At 46.4% G+C, this 16157-nt stretch overlaps 1 protein-coding gene across 1 annotated transcript in view; it reads right to left on the bottom strand.

Annotated features, from left to right (window-relative positions):
* Window positions 1-530: 530 nt before the first annotated feature.
* The window catches only part of LOC146782735 (extracellular calcium-sensing receptor-like), a 34148-nt gene continuing 18521 nt past the window's right edge, over window positions 531-16157 (bottom strand). Inside the window, exons 2-3 of the mRNA XM_085637217.1 lie at window positions 1519-1642; window positions 531-1435 (exon numbers count right to left, since the gene is read on the bottom strand). Of these exons, the coding sequence (XP_085493343.1) occupies window positions 531-1435; window positions 1519-1642 (1029 nt within the window). The remainder of the gene's footprint in view (window positions 1436-1518; window positions 1643-16157) is intronic.

The raw sequence follows: 16157 nt of genomic DNA, 5'->3' as shown, positions 1-16157 counted from the left end.
TCAGTTTCAGAGCAGGTATAAGGAAAGTAGCGATAACAGAGGTTATCGCTACTTTTCTTGTCGCTATGCTGGTTTGCGTGAGGCTTGATAATAGAAATGTCGCTTAGCGACATTTTTCCCATTATCCTAGGGGGGGAAAAGCCAACTTTGCATCTCATTAGAGATGCAAAAATGGACATTCGGAATTCAGGTGCTAAGGCAAGGTTTCACGCGATAGCGTGACCTTGCTGATATAGCGATAAAATTATCGCCGCTTTTCGGCGCCTTGTAGATATACCCCGTAGTATTTCAAACATAATATTTGGTATCAATCCGCTGTCACCCTACTATGACTTTTCTAAAAGGTGCATGTATCTAACAAGAGCAAATGTTTCATTCACACAACTGACCTATAAAATAAACGTTATAATCTTTTCTAAATCAGCACAACACAGTGTGAAAATAGAAACTACAATTATTTTAATGAAAAATTACAGGCCTGTTTGTTCAGAAATTTTTATGATTAAATAATGCAATTCTAAATATTTGGATTATCGTTTTCTCTTGTTCAGAAGATATTTTCTGGAATTTGACTTTGGCTTTAACAGGATAATGTAACATTTGGGGAAAAAGATACAGGAAAGCAAGGATGAACTGGAAGCCAAAATGGCAAAAATCTCCATAGCGACCATGAACTTGTCCCGGGTGCTCAGATAGGCAGGAACAAATGTAAACCACACGCTGAGAAAGGCAAGCATGCTGAAAGTGATGAATTTAGCCTCGTTGAAGCTGTCGGGCAGTTTTCTGGCAAGGAAGGCCACTAGAAAACTGATGGTGGCCAAAAGTCCCAGATATCCCAGCATGCTCCAAAAAGCAATGGATGACCCCTCATTACATTCAATTATTATATTTCCAGGCTGAGTGTGGATGTTATGTTCTGAGAAAGGAGGAGAGAGAATCAACCAAAAGGCACAGAGAACAACCTGCAAAAGTGTACAGACACTAATGACTGCATATGAAAACTGGGGCCCAACCCACCTTTTTAAATCTTTGCTAGGTTTGGTGGCATTGAAGGCTATGACAACCATGATGGTTTTGGACAAGATGCAAGAAACACAAAGAGCAAAAGTGATGCCAAACGCTGGTTGACGTATGAGGCATTTTTCTGTTGTGGGATAACCAATGAAAGCCAATGAGCAGAGAAAGCAAAGGCTGAGAGACAGGAGCAGGAGGTAGCTGAGGGACCGGTTGTTGGCTTTAACAATGGGTGTGTTCCAATAATAGATGAAGAGTGCTAGGATTGCAAAGGGAATACATGAGAGGAAAATGCTAGTTGCTGTTAGGATGAATCCTAAAGGTTCACCATAGGAGAGGAACTGCTCCACTTTTGGAATGCATTTCTCACGCCTCTCATCAGTCCAGTGATCAGATGGACACTTGAAGCACTCAGCTGAGTCTGAAGGAAAGAGAAGAAGAAGAATAAGTTGAAATCATAGATATTTTAGCATTTACTGTAAATTACACTCACATTCCACGAACCAGTGTGGTTGGAAATCTCTCCAGTGGGACATGGCATACACTGGAAACAGCAAACAGGCTCTCCTTGTCTGGCAGCTTTTCTAAGTCCTGGGCGGCAGCTTAAACTACAAACTGATAGAGGGACCTGGAAACAAAAAATATTTAAATAAGAGACACACTTTAATGTGTATTACATATGTTTTAATTGCTCCAACCTGTGGTGGTAGGATTCTGAGAGGCTCTATTTGAAGAGTACAGTTAGTGCTTAATTTGTAAAAAAGTGGCTGGTCTCAAGGTATTTCTCAAGAGGCCATTGTGGCTTGCACCACCCTCTGTCACTGTCTGCACTTCCACATGCCAGTACCAATGCAACTACTATCTATCACACTCTTACAAGTACAACAATTTGGCCTAGACATACTGGTATTGTTTGTTTTTTATACATATTTATTGTTAAACAATCTGCTGATATGATCACTTCAATAAATGTCTCATGTGTCACCAATGTAGTCTGGGCAGCCCACCTAATTTATCACTTTTCCAAAGACGTACAAACAAGTAACAATGAGGTGAACAATATGAACCATCTTCTAGAAACAAATCTTAAACCAACAGTAGATTCAACTTTCAGAATGTCAAACACAAACGTCCCTTCCCTGAATTTGGCCAGCCCAGCAGTGCAGGCTCCACTCTAACACCCAGCTGACAAAGTAGACAAAGTGTCAAAAGAACAACCATTAGTTCAGATCCGTTCAGTGAGCATGCCCCATTACAATATACAGTGGATAATATATCAAAAGTAATAAGATCCGGTTGAATGGATGGTGCCACAGGCCCAAATTGCCTTCCGCAGGCAATCTACAAACTGGAACCCGACTACAGGGCAGCCTCATTATCATGGCTGTTCATTGAGGTGGGTACACAGAACATACTTCCTGAGAGTTGGAGAGGGTCAATATTGAACCCGGTGTATGAAGAAGGTGACCGGACAGATCCTACTAATTATAGGCCGACCACCCTCATAGATTCAAAAGCAAAATATTATGCATCACTCATTCTCAATGTTCTGGTAGAATGGTCAAATAGTAAGAATATAATTCCATTTAACCAGACATAATTATGCAGAGGCTTAGGCACCACAACATATATTTTAGCTTTTGGGCTGATGGTCAGACAAGAGTATGCGCTTGCAGAAAAAGTTACATTTATGTTTTATAGATTTTAAAGTGACCTTTGACCATTTAGGTAGAAGCCTTTTATGGAAAACATTAAGGATGCGGGACCATCTGGACTTAACCCTCCGAGCCATAATGCAGCTGTACATGAATACGTGGATACAAGTTAAACTAGCTGATGGTACGAGACATGCAAGGAAAATATACACCAAGGTAGGCCTCAAATAAGGCTGTGTCTTAGCCCCTCACGTGTTCAATCTTTTTATGGCCAACCTCTCTTCAAAATTAGATCAGGTAAACTTGCATTCACCATGCCTTGGAGTATTATTTGTAATGCATCTATCTTAGGCAGACAATATTGTTTTATTAAGGATATACAGGAGTAGGCCTTCAAAGAGCGATCGATGAATTAGAAGGCTTTACTAAATCAAACATACTTGAAATAAATAAAACAAAAGCAAACATTATGACTAGTAGGAACTGAGCTCAAAAGCAACCCTCATTTAAGCTTGGTGACACAAGGCTAGAGGTGGTCAGTAAATACAAGTACCTGGGATTGTATATAGATAATCGACTTAACTTAAAAACACATTATCAGTATCCTGTCAAGAAAAGTAATGGCCAGATCTATGCTTTTGCTCATTAGCAAAAAGACTAAATGGAGCCTCATACAAACCACTACTAGCAGTCATAAAAGTTAAATTCTTGCCAACAGTGGATATGCAAGTGAAGCTCTACACCGGAAGATGCAACATCACTTGAAAGTCTCCAAATAAAGGCATATAGAAGGGTATTTTGTCTTCCTTGGAACTCATCTCTAGGCAAGTCTGGCTGGAATTTGGACTGTTGCAGCAATCTATAGCAAGAAGATACTCAACAATAAAATCATGGTATAAAATTTGGATAAATGACTCAAGCCTACTTAATAATGCACTTTGGAGGGCCCAGGAAGACAATCCTCAATCAGACTACAGTAAATATCTTAAATCACCCTTGAAGTTAACAAATACGACAGATCTTTGCCAACAGAATCTTCCTTTTTTTGGCCTTTCCATCATTTAATGAACAAAATTGCAAAATAAGCTAATTGAAGACCAAAACACACTAAGCAAACATGCCAATGCATGGATGGTGCTATATCATATCACATACTACAACCTACAGCATATCTGAGTACAACTTACTCTTTATACAAAAAGGAACCTACTACCTACTCGCTTCGGGTCACTACCATCCCTGGTTGATTTACCAACCTGGAAATATAATGAACCAAAGTCATGTAGCCTGCGTGGTGCGGCAAAGCAGGATTTTATACATTTAATATATATATGTTCCGTTTTAAAACCAGGTTTGATTTTATTGCTAAAAAAAGCTTTTAATATTAGGGGCATTTGTACTTGTAGATCGGCTATAGTAAAGTGCCTTGATCCAATGGACCCTCAGCTCAACTGCAAAAAGATGAAATTCTTGTTTTTATATGAGAAATGTTTTAGTCCCTGACACCCGTCTGACTGAGACTATGTTATTAAGAGTGCTGTAACACTTTATACCAAATATTGTAACACCTGCTTTAGGCCCAATTAATCATCTGCCGACCTGTCACTGTACACAAGCAATATCTTATGGCAGATAGAATTCCTTCCTCTTCACTATTTCATATTGTATTATGTTTTATATTTTTACTGGAATATTGTTATAGTTTTCATTTACTTAAACAATAAAGAATAATTTGATTGGATCACTTAAAACTTAGACAAACAGCACCACCATGTGGTGAACTGTCGTAAGAGCCAGTGTTTAGAATTAAGTGCTGGTACTGAGCACCAGAAAACACTGTCTCAAATAAAGGGAATATGACATTACCACGCGTGGTTTCACTACACGGGTCTTTACTTCGTAGTAAATACCACTATTAGCTCGCCTTTACATTTGCTTTCAACATAAATATTGACCTGACCTGACCTGGTCAGAGCCGGTGGCTCCACCCGCCGCGTGGCCCATCCTCGTGTGCCCGGTCTCCATTGCCGCCGCCGCTGCCCGTATTGTATCCACTGTTGTGCCCCTGATCTCGCTGGTGTGCCAGTAATTGTTTTTTTTCTACTGTTGTGCCCCTGACCTCGCTGTTGTGCCAGTAATTGTTTTTCTTTTTACTGTTGTGCCCCTGATCTCGCCGTTGTGCCAGTAATTGTTTTCTTTCTCAACTGTTGTGGCCCTGATTGTTTTTGTGCCTATATCGCCGTTTTTCCCCCGCTGCGCCACCCCGCTCCCCGACCCCTGCCGCTGCTCCCTCGCGGCCCCACCCCCGTTCCCTCCAGCATCACCGCACCGCACCGCTCCCTTCCCCACTCGCCACCCCGCTCCCGCCTCCCAGCTGCTCCTCCCTCCCACTGGATACATAAGCTTGTGTCCGCGAGGCGGGGAGCTGTGACCTGACCTGACCTGGTCAGAGCCGGTCACTCCACCTGCCGCGTGGCCCATCCTCGTGTGCCCTGTCTCCATTGCCGCCGCCGCTGCCCATATTGTATCCACTGTTGTGCCCCTGATCTCGCTGTTGTGCCAGTAATTGTTTTTTTTCTACTGTTGTGCCCCTGATCTCGCTGTTGTGCCAGTAATTGTTTTTCTTTCTACTGTTGTGCCCCTGATCTCGCCGTTGTGCCAGTAATTGTTTTCTTTCTCAACTGTTGTGCCCCTGATTGTTTTTGTGCCCATACCGCCGTTTTTCCCCCGCTGCTCCACCCCGCTCCCCGCTCCCTGCCGCTGCTCCCCCGCGGCCCCACCCCCGTTCCCCCCAGCATCACCGCACCGCTCCCCTCCCCACTCGCCACCCCGCTCCCGCCTCCCAGCTGCTCCTCCCTCGCTCCGCCCCCCCACTCTCCATTTATGGCAGAGTCCGCGTGTACGCGCAGTGGGTGCGCCGATTGTGCGCCGAAGGCGCGCCAAAGACAAGCCCGTCTGCGCCCGTCCGCGCCTGGCCCGCGCCCAGCGCCAGGACCCCTGACCCCTGCCATCGCCAGACCACACGACGGACCTACAACGCCGCCACCCTCAACGCACTCAACACCAGCCGACCGCCAGCATGCTACCGAGCCACCCCGAAACGCACCCACGGACCCTTCACCTGCCAAGCCTGCAAATTCACCTGCCTCCGGACCTGCACCGCACCCGCCAAGCCGAACACCAACAGCAACCACCTCAAGTGCATCCTGCTCAACACCCGCTCCATCCACAGACACGCCATCGAACTCTGGAACCTGCTTGACACTACATCACCAGACGTCGTCTTCCTCACGGAAACCTGGATGAACGCCTCCTCAGTGCCCGACACCGCCATCGCTATCCCGGACGGATACAAGATCACCCGGAGGGACCGCGTCAACCAGACTGGAGGAGGCATCGCCATCGTGCACAAGAACACCATCCGCATCACGACCAGCTCCGACGACACTTTCACCGCCGCCGAACACCTCCACTTCCAGATACACACCGACCCCAAGACCACACTCAGAGGCACCCTCATCTATAGGCCCCCAGGACCACGCACAGGTTTCAGCGAAGACATCACAGACTTCATCAGCCCGCACGCCCTCTCCTCCGCTGACTACATCCTCCTAGGGGACCTCAACTTCCACCTGGAGAACAACAAAGACAGCAACACCACCACCCTGCTGGACAACCTCGCCAACCTCGGCCTCAAACAACTGGTGAACACCCCCACCCACTACGCCGGCCACACGCTCGACCCAGTCTTCTCCTCCAGCAAGCACATCTCCTCACCGACGAACTCATGAACTCCAAGAAGAACTGCCACACCCTTGAGAAAGCCTGGCGCAACGACCAGACCACAGTCAACTGGATTGCCCTCAAGCACGCCACCCGCAAACACCACCAGCTGATCCGCACCACCAAGAAGACAGCATTCAAAGAACGACTGGACAACAACGCCCACAACAGCAAGGAACTCTTCAGCATCGTCAAAGAGCTCTCCAACCCCAACGCCGGAAACAACGACATCACTCCCTCGCAAGACCTCTGCGACTCACCCGCCTCATTCTTCCACCGCAAGATCGCCGAAATACACAACAGCTTCGGCGCTCTGACCATGCACCCTACCACCAAACCATCGCCCCCACCACCACCCTCAGAACCTGGACCCCGGTCAGCACCGAAGACACCATCCGCACGATGAACACCATCCACTCCGGATCCCCAACCGACCCCTGCCCCCACCACGTCTTCAACAAGGCCGACTCAGAGACATCATCAACGCCTCCTTCAACACCGCCACCTTCCCGGAAAGCTGGAAGCACGCCGAGCTCAGCGCCCTCCTGAAGAAACCAACAGCGGACCCCACCGACCTCAAGAACTTCCGACCCATCTCGCTCCTCCCTTTTCCTGCCAAAGTCATCGAGAAGACCGTCAACAGACAGCTTGCCGCCTTCCTCGAGACGAAGGGATCCCTCGACCACTCGCAGTCCGGCTTCTGAGCCAACCACAGCACCGAGACCGCCCTCATCGCAGCCACGGACGGCATCAGATCCCTGCTCGACAACGGGGAAACAGCGGCCCTCATCCTCCTGGACCTCTCCGCAGCGTTCGACACCGTCTGCCACCGCACCCTAGTGCAGCTCCTCAGCAACACCGGTATCTAAGAGAAGGCGCTGGAGTGGATCATCTCGTTTCTCGCCGGAAGAACCCAGAGAGTCCGCCTCCCCCCGTTCAGATCTGAGGCCACCGAAGTCATCTGCGGCGTACCACAAGGATCTTCACTCAGCCCCACCCTCTTCAACGTATACATGAGCCCCCTCGCAGCCATCGCACGCCAGCACAACCTCAACATCATCTCCTACGCAGACGACACCCAGCTGATCCTCTCCCTCACCAACGACCCAGCCTCTGCCAGAACCAGCCTACACAAGGGGATGAAAGACGTCGCCGAATGGATGAAGAACAGCCGCCTGAAACTGAACTCAGACAAGATGGAAGTCCTCATCCTGGGACCGTCTCCCTCCGCCTGGGACGACTCCTGGTGGCCCGCTGCCCTGGGATCCACTCCCAAGCCAACGGACCACGCACGTAACCTAGGCTTCATCCTGGACTCCTCCCTCTCGATGACCAGACAAGTCAACGCCGTATCGTCATCATGCTTCAACACCCTGCGCATGCTCCGAAAGATCTTCCGTTGGATCCCCAATGAAACCAGGTAGATGGTCACCCAGGCACTCGTCACCAGCCGACTGGACTACGGGAACGCCCTCTACGCCGGAACCACGGCCAAACTTCAGAAAAGACTCCAACGCATCCAGAACGCCTCCGCACGACTCGTCCTGGACATCCCCCGACACAGCCACATCTCCGGCCACCTGAGAGACCTGCACTGGCTCCCCGTCAGCAAGAGGATCACGTTCAGACTCCTCACCCACGCACACAAGGCTCTCCACGACCTGGGCCCCAAGTACCTCAACGACCGCCTGACCTTCTACACGCCCACCCGCCAGCTACGGTCGACCAGCCATGCCCTCGCCACCGTTCCACGCATCCACTGAGCCACCGCCGGTGGAAGATCCTTCTCCTACCTGGCAGCCAAGACATGGAACTCCCTCCCCATCCACCTCCGGCTAACCCAGGACCATCTCTCCTTCAGGAAGCAACTCAAGACCTGGCTTTTCGAGCAGTGACGGCCCCCCTCCCCCAGCGCCTTGAGACCCCCCGGGTGAGTAGTGCGCTATACAAATGTCATGATTGATTGATTGATTGATTGATTGAATATACATGCCACGACAACGACAAGCACGCACACTGTCACCGTGCACATAGTTATTTCGGATATTTAATAATATTACTTTGAAGTGTTATTTTAACTTGTAATGTTGATTAGACTTTACAATTTGAAAAAAGCTACATTTAAAAGTTAAAATTATCAGTTTATCGCTATATTTGACATATTGTTTAAAAAAGTTACCACCAAGATGGTAGATCCTGAAAACAGAGCAAATTAGTTTAGTAACTGAAAAAATGATGTTAAACATAATTTCAAGGTTCAGTCACACTTTTAATGGTGAAAAAATAACATTACTAATACATATAATATTTTTAAAGTAGTTATTCTCCACCTACTACTATGAAGCAGCCGCGTACCAGAGTTTCAGGCACAGAGTAACACTGACACCTACTGGACATTTAATTTATTTTCGTGTGCAAAATTGTTTATAGCATGTATCTCTTTCCTATATATTAATTAAATTCATACTCGGGTTTTTAAAAACAGTACCAGAGTATCAACAAACCCAAGGAAGTAAAAATGTAAAAAACAAAACAAAACAAAAGGAAACTTTCTTAAGTTATGTTCTGAAGTGTAACCGGATTTCTATATAATTGTCATGTGATTCCCTGAAACTCGAAGTGCTCTGAGCTCAGATTAAGCTCTCCTCTCAGCATGCATTCCTATTTCCGGCTTCCTGGCTTATTTCGTCAGCACAGCAGTGTTGTGGACCTTCATATTGATGTATACAGTTGGACTGGAAGCTCGTCTTGAACTACTGGCTTGATCACTAAGGGGCCGATTCTGATTCGGGTCGGAAGGGCACCGAACGCGATCTGGCCAGAAAAACTACGAGCCGTATGCGTGTTTTCCGCCCGACTCGTACAGCTGTACAAGCGAGCCAGTACGATGCGAGCTACATGAAATTCACCGACCGAGTCATTTCCGGGTCCGAACCGCTCTGTACTTCTCGGTCGTAAGCTAACCGTGGCGTGCAATGGATGCGATTCAAGACTGAGCCAGTACGATGCACGCGTCAGACAGCCTGTGCGAGCCGGAGTGACCGGCTCGCAAAAGCTCCCAGAGTCGGACTTCGGGGGTCCGCATCGGACCCCCCGACACCCGCAGCCATATGACTCGCACATAGGGGGAGACCCATGTACAGCGCGGATGGTACCGACGTGTACCCAATGTAGGGGGTGCACTTGTTCGAGACGTACCCATCCAGTCAATGGGAGCGCATGTACACGTCATACAACTGGCTCCCACTGACTTCTATGGCAGTCCGACCGAACAGAGTCCGACAGCATACGTGTGCATTGTAGTCGCTCGGTCGGACTGTAGGGGTCCGGCTCGGTCGGAAAACACTCCGGATCCGACTCGGTCGGAGTACTTTCCGACCCGGATGAAAATCGGCCCCTAAGTGTTAAAATATCTATTTTAAAAAATAGAATGTGTTTGGAAGTTTATTGAGGTAGAGAGGTTGAATCTTCTGGGAAGGAACAAGAGGGTGATACTGCCTAGTAAAGAGCCTGTGAAACAGTGTCCGATACTCTTTAGTGTCCTATCAGGAGATGATGCTAGCAAGATCATTCAGGACAATCTCCAGTGAATGCCTGAGTAAAACAACCCCATCAAAAGAGGTATAACATAGCATGGAAGAAATTCTTCTAATTTTGGTAGAATCCATAAGCTCCCTTCTAAAAATTGTTGTTTTCAACAACCTTGACCATGCTACATTTCTGAGTAGGCTCCAGTAATTGGAATGGGTGCTGGATTAGTTAAGCAGGCGATTACAGTACTTCCTGGCCCAAAAATAATGTCAAGAGTAATGTGTGGTTAGAAACATTCCATCCTGGGGAGCCTCAAGATTGTAGTCTCCCACTGCTGATATTTACGATCTTCTTCCAGTCATTTCATGATATACTGAGGACTCCAGGGTTATCCTTCCAAAAATTTGAAGGTGTTTCACAAACCTTCCTTAGACTAACGGGAAGCTATGAGCAAGACTAGGCGTTCATTATCTTACTCTTTCCCACATCCCAAACTTTAAGACCCTAATTACAATTCTGGCAGGCCGACGTCAGCCAGACGTGGCAGTCAGGAGGATGCAATATGCTTGGTGAACCTTTGTGATCCCATCAAGCATATTACGAGTTTTTTCTCCTCCAGGATTTACATTTACGTGTAAATTCTAGAGGAGAGGAAACAAAGGGGGCCCTGCAGGGTCTCATATGCTTGTGGATGCACACAGGGGTGCATAACAAGTGCCCCCCTCTGTGCAAGCAAACTAGTTCCTGCATGGATTGGACTTTCGAGTCCATGCCGTGGCGGCAGTCCAAGTTGTGGCACGGCGATTTGCACCGCCGCACCACAGCTCTGCCAGAGGTCGCAATCAGGTTCTAAGTGTATTACTAGTCTGAATGTTCTTCTCACTGCAATGGCCAATACATTGAGGGAAATAAAGATATACTACAAATTAATGGGACTAGGCAACCATGACATTAGCATCTCTTAATATAAGGCCTCGTAGGGCAGGATGGTAATTATGTATCAAACAATCTTGCGAAAAAGCTGATAAATGAGAGCACCTGTTTACTTGAATGTTAATTAAAAGTACTAAAAAGATTTCTGCCATTTCTGGGGGGAGAAATATTGGACAAGAATAGTAGAAACAATGATAGGGTCAAAGTGATGCTATTGTAAAGCGCTGTTTTGAGCAACAGGGTAAAATTAAAATATTACAACTGCTGCAAAATACTATTTCGCACATAATCAGTGAAGTGGGTAAAATGGCCCTTATCTCACCTTCTTTTTCTGACCATTATGATCAGAAAAAAGTTTTAAGTGCCTACAACTATTCGCTGAGCTGTGCAAGGCTCTCTGCATGTCTGTATAATACAAACTTTGCAGAGCCGAGTCAGTCTGGGGTGCCAAGTGGCATTGGTTGACCCCCTCGAAGAAAAAAAAAAAATGATTAAAAAATATTGTGATGCAAAAATATAATTGTCAAGAATATTGTGTTTTAGGTATGTAATATCAATTTTACGAATATTGTTGTTTTAAATATCATTTTCATTGATGTAAATAATATATTTTTTTGTACTATATGAATGTTTTTTTTAGTCCATATACAAATGTTGTGTTACTATTGTTTGTATAATTGCTTTTCATTTTTTTAAATATTTTGTAATTTTAGCAGTTTTTTATTTAATTGTTAATACTAATTTAAAGTGTCACAACAAGTTGTTTTTTGGTTTGTATAAGGATAGGGTTTGAGGCTAATTAAGTAATATTTAATTAATTTAATTAAATGTTTTAATTAATTATGTGATTGATTTTAATTATGAAAATTATGTAATATTTATTTTAGTTATTCTTTAGTTGCAGGTTGCTATTGAATTTTTATTTCAGGCAAGGGCTGCTAAGTTTGTACGGTTATAGGTTGGAATGGTAATTAAGTCATAATTAAATGATTGTTTTAATAATATGTGTTTGAAATAGCAAATAAATTAAATCTATTTTTAAATAGTAACTAATTATTAATAAAATATTGAATAATCATTGTAATTGATATTTAATTATTTAAATGTTTATGAATTATGTAAATTGTTAATTAGGTTTTGTTTTGTTAATAAATATGTACATATTTTTTAATGTAAATTAAGCATGTTTATATTAAGAATTTAAGATTTTCTCTAAATTAAAAGCTAGGGGGTCAGGAACTCTGTACCCTGCCCCCTTTTCACATTCTCCACCTATCTTTTTCACTGTCACACACAAAATGGCGGACAACTGTTGACTGACATGTAACCACCAATCACAATTACGCTCGCGCACAGCACCGTGCGTGCACGGTGCGCGCACGGTGCGCGCACTGTGCGCGGCTATAGATATTTATGTGCTTTTAACTGCAATTTTCTCAGGAACTACTGAACAGATTGACACCATATATGCAAAAGGCACATCCCTGACCTGAGGACTACCTCTTTGCCAAATTTCAAGTAATTCTGTTCAGCCGTTCGGGCTGTACCTTCGACTAAAGGTCCTATGGGAAAATGCATGGGGAAAACGTGTTTTGGGCCCCCCCTTTTTTCTCAGCCCCCGCTTGACGAACCACCCCGTGACTTCCAGGGTAGGAGCTGAGCGGAGCGCCCCATTAGTTTTGAAAATTTCGCGAGGATCCGTCAACCGGCGCCAAAGGTATTCAAAATAGAATTTTCAGACTTCCTATGGAAACACGGTCATAACTATAACTATCTACTGGCGACCACCAGTAGATAATATATATATATATGTATATATATATATATATATATATATATATATATATATATATATATATATATATATATATATATATATATATATATTCGCAACAAAATCCCAAAGCTTTACCATCCAAAGGAAAGGCGCAACACCAGGATACAGACTCCGTGGGCAATGTTCCAAATAAGTGTTGTTTATTCACACATCAAAGATCCGAATGATGCGTTTTGGCCTTGTTTCGTTTTTTTCACTGAATAATCCAAAGGTTACAGAGACGTTATAGTTAGGCTCAGGTTTCACTCTTACAAAATCATAGAAGTTCAGCAGTTATAGTTACTTGAGCTAACTATAACTTACGCCCCCACAATGCACTGCTTATTACCGCACATATTAGCAGCCAAGCTGTATTTATTCTCCAACTAGTAGTACACCAGGAGGTGTGTTTGCAGAGTGGTGGTGAAAGGGGACAGGGCCTCCACGACATGGTGGGCCGGGTGTAGTACACCAGGAGGTGTGTTTGCAGAGTGGTGGTGAAAGGGGACAGGGCCTCCACGACATGGTGGGCCGGGTGTTTTAAATCAATGTGTTTTCTTTTATTAGGGGAGTTGGACCCTTCCTAGGGCCAGTTTTGGCTCTGGGAACCCCATCCCTCTGTGCCAGGACTTTCTGGAATGGGGAGGAGGCCAATTTCAACCCGGCAACCCCATCCCATGTGCTGCAGCATTTTTTTACATTTTTCTTTTTTTAGGGAAGGGGAGTCATGCAGCCATGGAAAGGTATGGTGCAAAGGCCAAGGGAGCTGACTTTGGAGCACATGGTTCACGGTCCGATCCCGGCTCCGGCGGCAGCCCAACACCATGTGACTCTGGGCAATAGCTCACTTAATTTCCACAACGGTCCCCAGCGCCTTGAGACCCATAAGGGTGAGTAGTTCGGGCTTTACAAATGCGGATTTATTTATTTTTCTCAGGCTGATTTTGGCACCTGGGACCCCATCCCCAGGGACCAGGCCTACTTTTGATAAGGGTGGGGGGCCACACATCCTCCAGGCAAATTTCTGTCCAGGTGACCCTATCCCCCAGGGTTTGTCCATGTAGAGATGGGGTAGGGACTGTGCGGATGTCCTTCGCGGGCCGAATTCAGCACCCAGGGACCTCATCCCTGGGGCCTGGCCATCTTAAACGGGGTGAAAGCAACTCTGCTCTGCTTCCATCAAACAAGAACATTTTCAATGCTTTCGCTTGCTGGAAGTGGATCGCTTACTGTGGCTAGGCAGGAGCGGTAAAGCTCCCACCAAGCCCCAGCAAATAACTTTGTTCTTGAGGTGGGTAGCCCAGGACAAAGCAAGAGCCATCCCAGGGGAGTGGTAGTCCCCTAGGCCTTTTATGACTCAAGGAGGGGGCCCCTCCATTCCATGACTTAGGCTGGGGAGGTGGTGGGCGCAAGGGCTGGGGGGGCCAACAGGCCTGCCTGCATACATATCTCTTAATGCACCGGGGAGGTAGTCATCCTTGAGGCTGTGGGGGGACATGCGGACCCCCTCACAATTATTATAGATTTGCCCTGGGTGTTTGGTGGTCTCAGGGCAACACCTACATAAATTTAAAACAGTGCTGCAGGGAGGTGGCTGTGGCCAGGGTTTTATAAGCCCTAGGAGGGGGCCTCTACACCCCTCCTACTTATATTGTGCTTGCCCCCAGGACTTGGCCCACCTGGGGGCTCAAGATTACAGAAGCACGGGAGCCCATACTACTGAAAAAAAAATTCACATGACTCCAGCTGAATTTTGTTTGGCCCTGTGAAGCCACTACAAGAGGCCTAGGTGGCCAGGGTATTTCTACCCTGCCCCCTTTACTTTTTTTTAACACAGAGTGGTGGAGAAAGGGGCGGGGCCTCTGGCGAGTTGCAGGATTTTTATTTTTTTATATTTTTCTATTTTTTAGGAAGGGGGGTCGCATGGTCCCCTAGTCCCTGGACCATTTTGGGTCCTGGGGACCCCATCCCCTTGGGCCTGCCTCTTTTTAAAAAACATTTTTAAAAAAAACACAGCACTCCTCTGGGTCGATTTTGGCCCTGGGGCCCCCATCCCGAGGGGCAGGGCCTTTTATTTATTTTTTATGTTGCTTTTTTCATTTTAGTATAATTGAAAGGGATAGCAAACTCAGCTTTCGTTTCAGCAAGCGAGAGCAGAAGATGCTCTCGCTTGCTGAAAGCGAAGCATGCCTACTTCCCTGCTCGCTGTCAAGCGAGCAGGGAAACGGACACATTGCTGTGAGATCCCAGCTCCCTGGGTCTCAAAGCAACTTCGGCTTCCACAGGAGGTGGTGAACCTACAGGGGCCTTCAGGCTCCCCCCATTTTAAAAAAGGGTGCCCTAGTTGGGACCAGGGAAACCCACACTACAGGCCCGGGCCAGGGGTTTAGGGTCTCCCTCCCTTATTTTTTTTAAAAACTATTTTAAAAAAGGTGCTGGACCAGGGGTAGGGTGCCGGGGGCCAAAGATGGGCCGGGGGGCTTTACATTTTTTAAAAAGGGGTAGGCCTTGGGGATGGCTTCCCTGGGGCAGAAAAGGGTCCAGGGACAGGGGCCACATGGTCCCCCTTCCTAAAAAAATAGATTTTCTTTTTTTAAAACCTCCATTTGCCAGAAGGCCCCACCCCCTGCTGGTTGGGGAGGAAGTGCCCTTGCCTCCTGAGGGCCTCAGGACTTAAGTTGACTACTTCCCCCAAGCAGCAGTGCACCAGGTGTGTTTGCAGGGTGGTGGAGAAAGGAGGCGTGGCTTCTGATGACCTCTCAGCAATCCTTGCTGTATGAGTCTTACTGGAGTTAACAAAGGAATAATTGCCCCTAAGGACCCTCAAGAGCCAAGAGGACTTTATCCCCCAACTAGTAGTGTGCCAGGAGGTGCTTTTGCAGAGTGGTGGAGAAAAGGGGCGTGGCCATCAAAAACTTCTTGGCAAACCTCCTGTGTAGGACTTGGTGGAGATAACGGTAAGGGTAGTTGGCCCGAAGGACCCTCAATAGCCAAGGGGACTTCATATCCCTACGAGAAGTGCACCAGGAGGAGGGTTTGCAGAGCAGTAGAGAAAGGAGGCGAGGCCTCCTACCATATCTCATCAATCCCCCTTTCTCCACCAATCTGCAACCGCAGTTGCTGGCGCACAACTGGTTGAGGTATGAAGTGTTCTTTATTCCTGAGGGACCTTGGGGCAGACGAAGCCAAGATGCAGATCTTAGCACCACCTAGTGTGATATATCATATTGTTCTGTTATTAATATGGTAAGGGTATTATGCTATGATGTCGACATATATTAGTGGTTTCTCTACTCTCCTAATTTTTGACCTCATTGTACCCAATTTCTCTGATTTGCGTCTATTTTGTATATAGTGCTAACTATGTGATGGTGGTTATTTTTGGCTCAGTGCCTATTTCACCCTTGTTACTCAAAATGTACATC

Source organism: Triturus cristatus, chromosome 12 (assembly GCF_964204655.1).
Source record: "Triturus cristatus chromosome 12, aTriCri1.1, whole genome shotgun sequence".
Taxonomy (NCBI): Eukaryota; Metazoa; Chordata; class Amphibia; order Caudata; family Salamandridae; genus Triturus; species Triturus cristatus.
The sequence above is the reverse complement of the archived record's forward strand: the minus strand, read 5'-3'. Positions and strand labels throughout refer to the sequence as shown.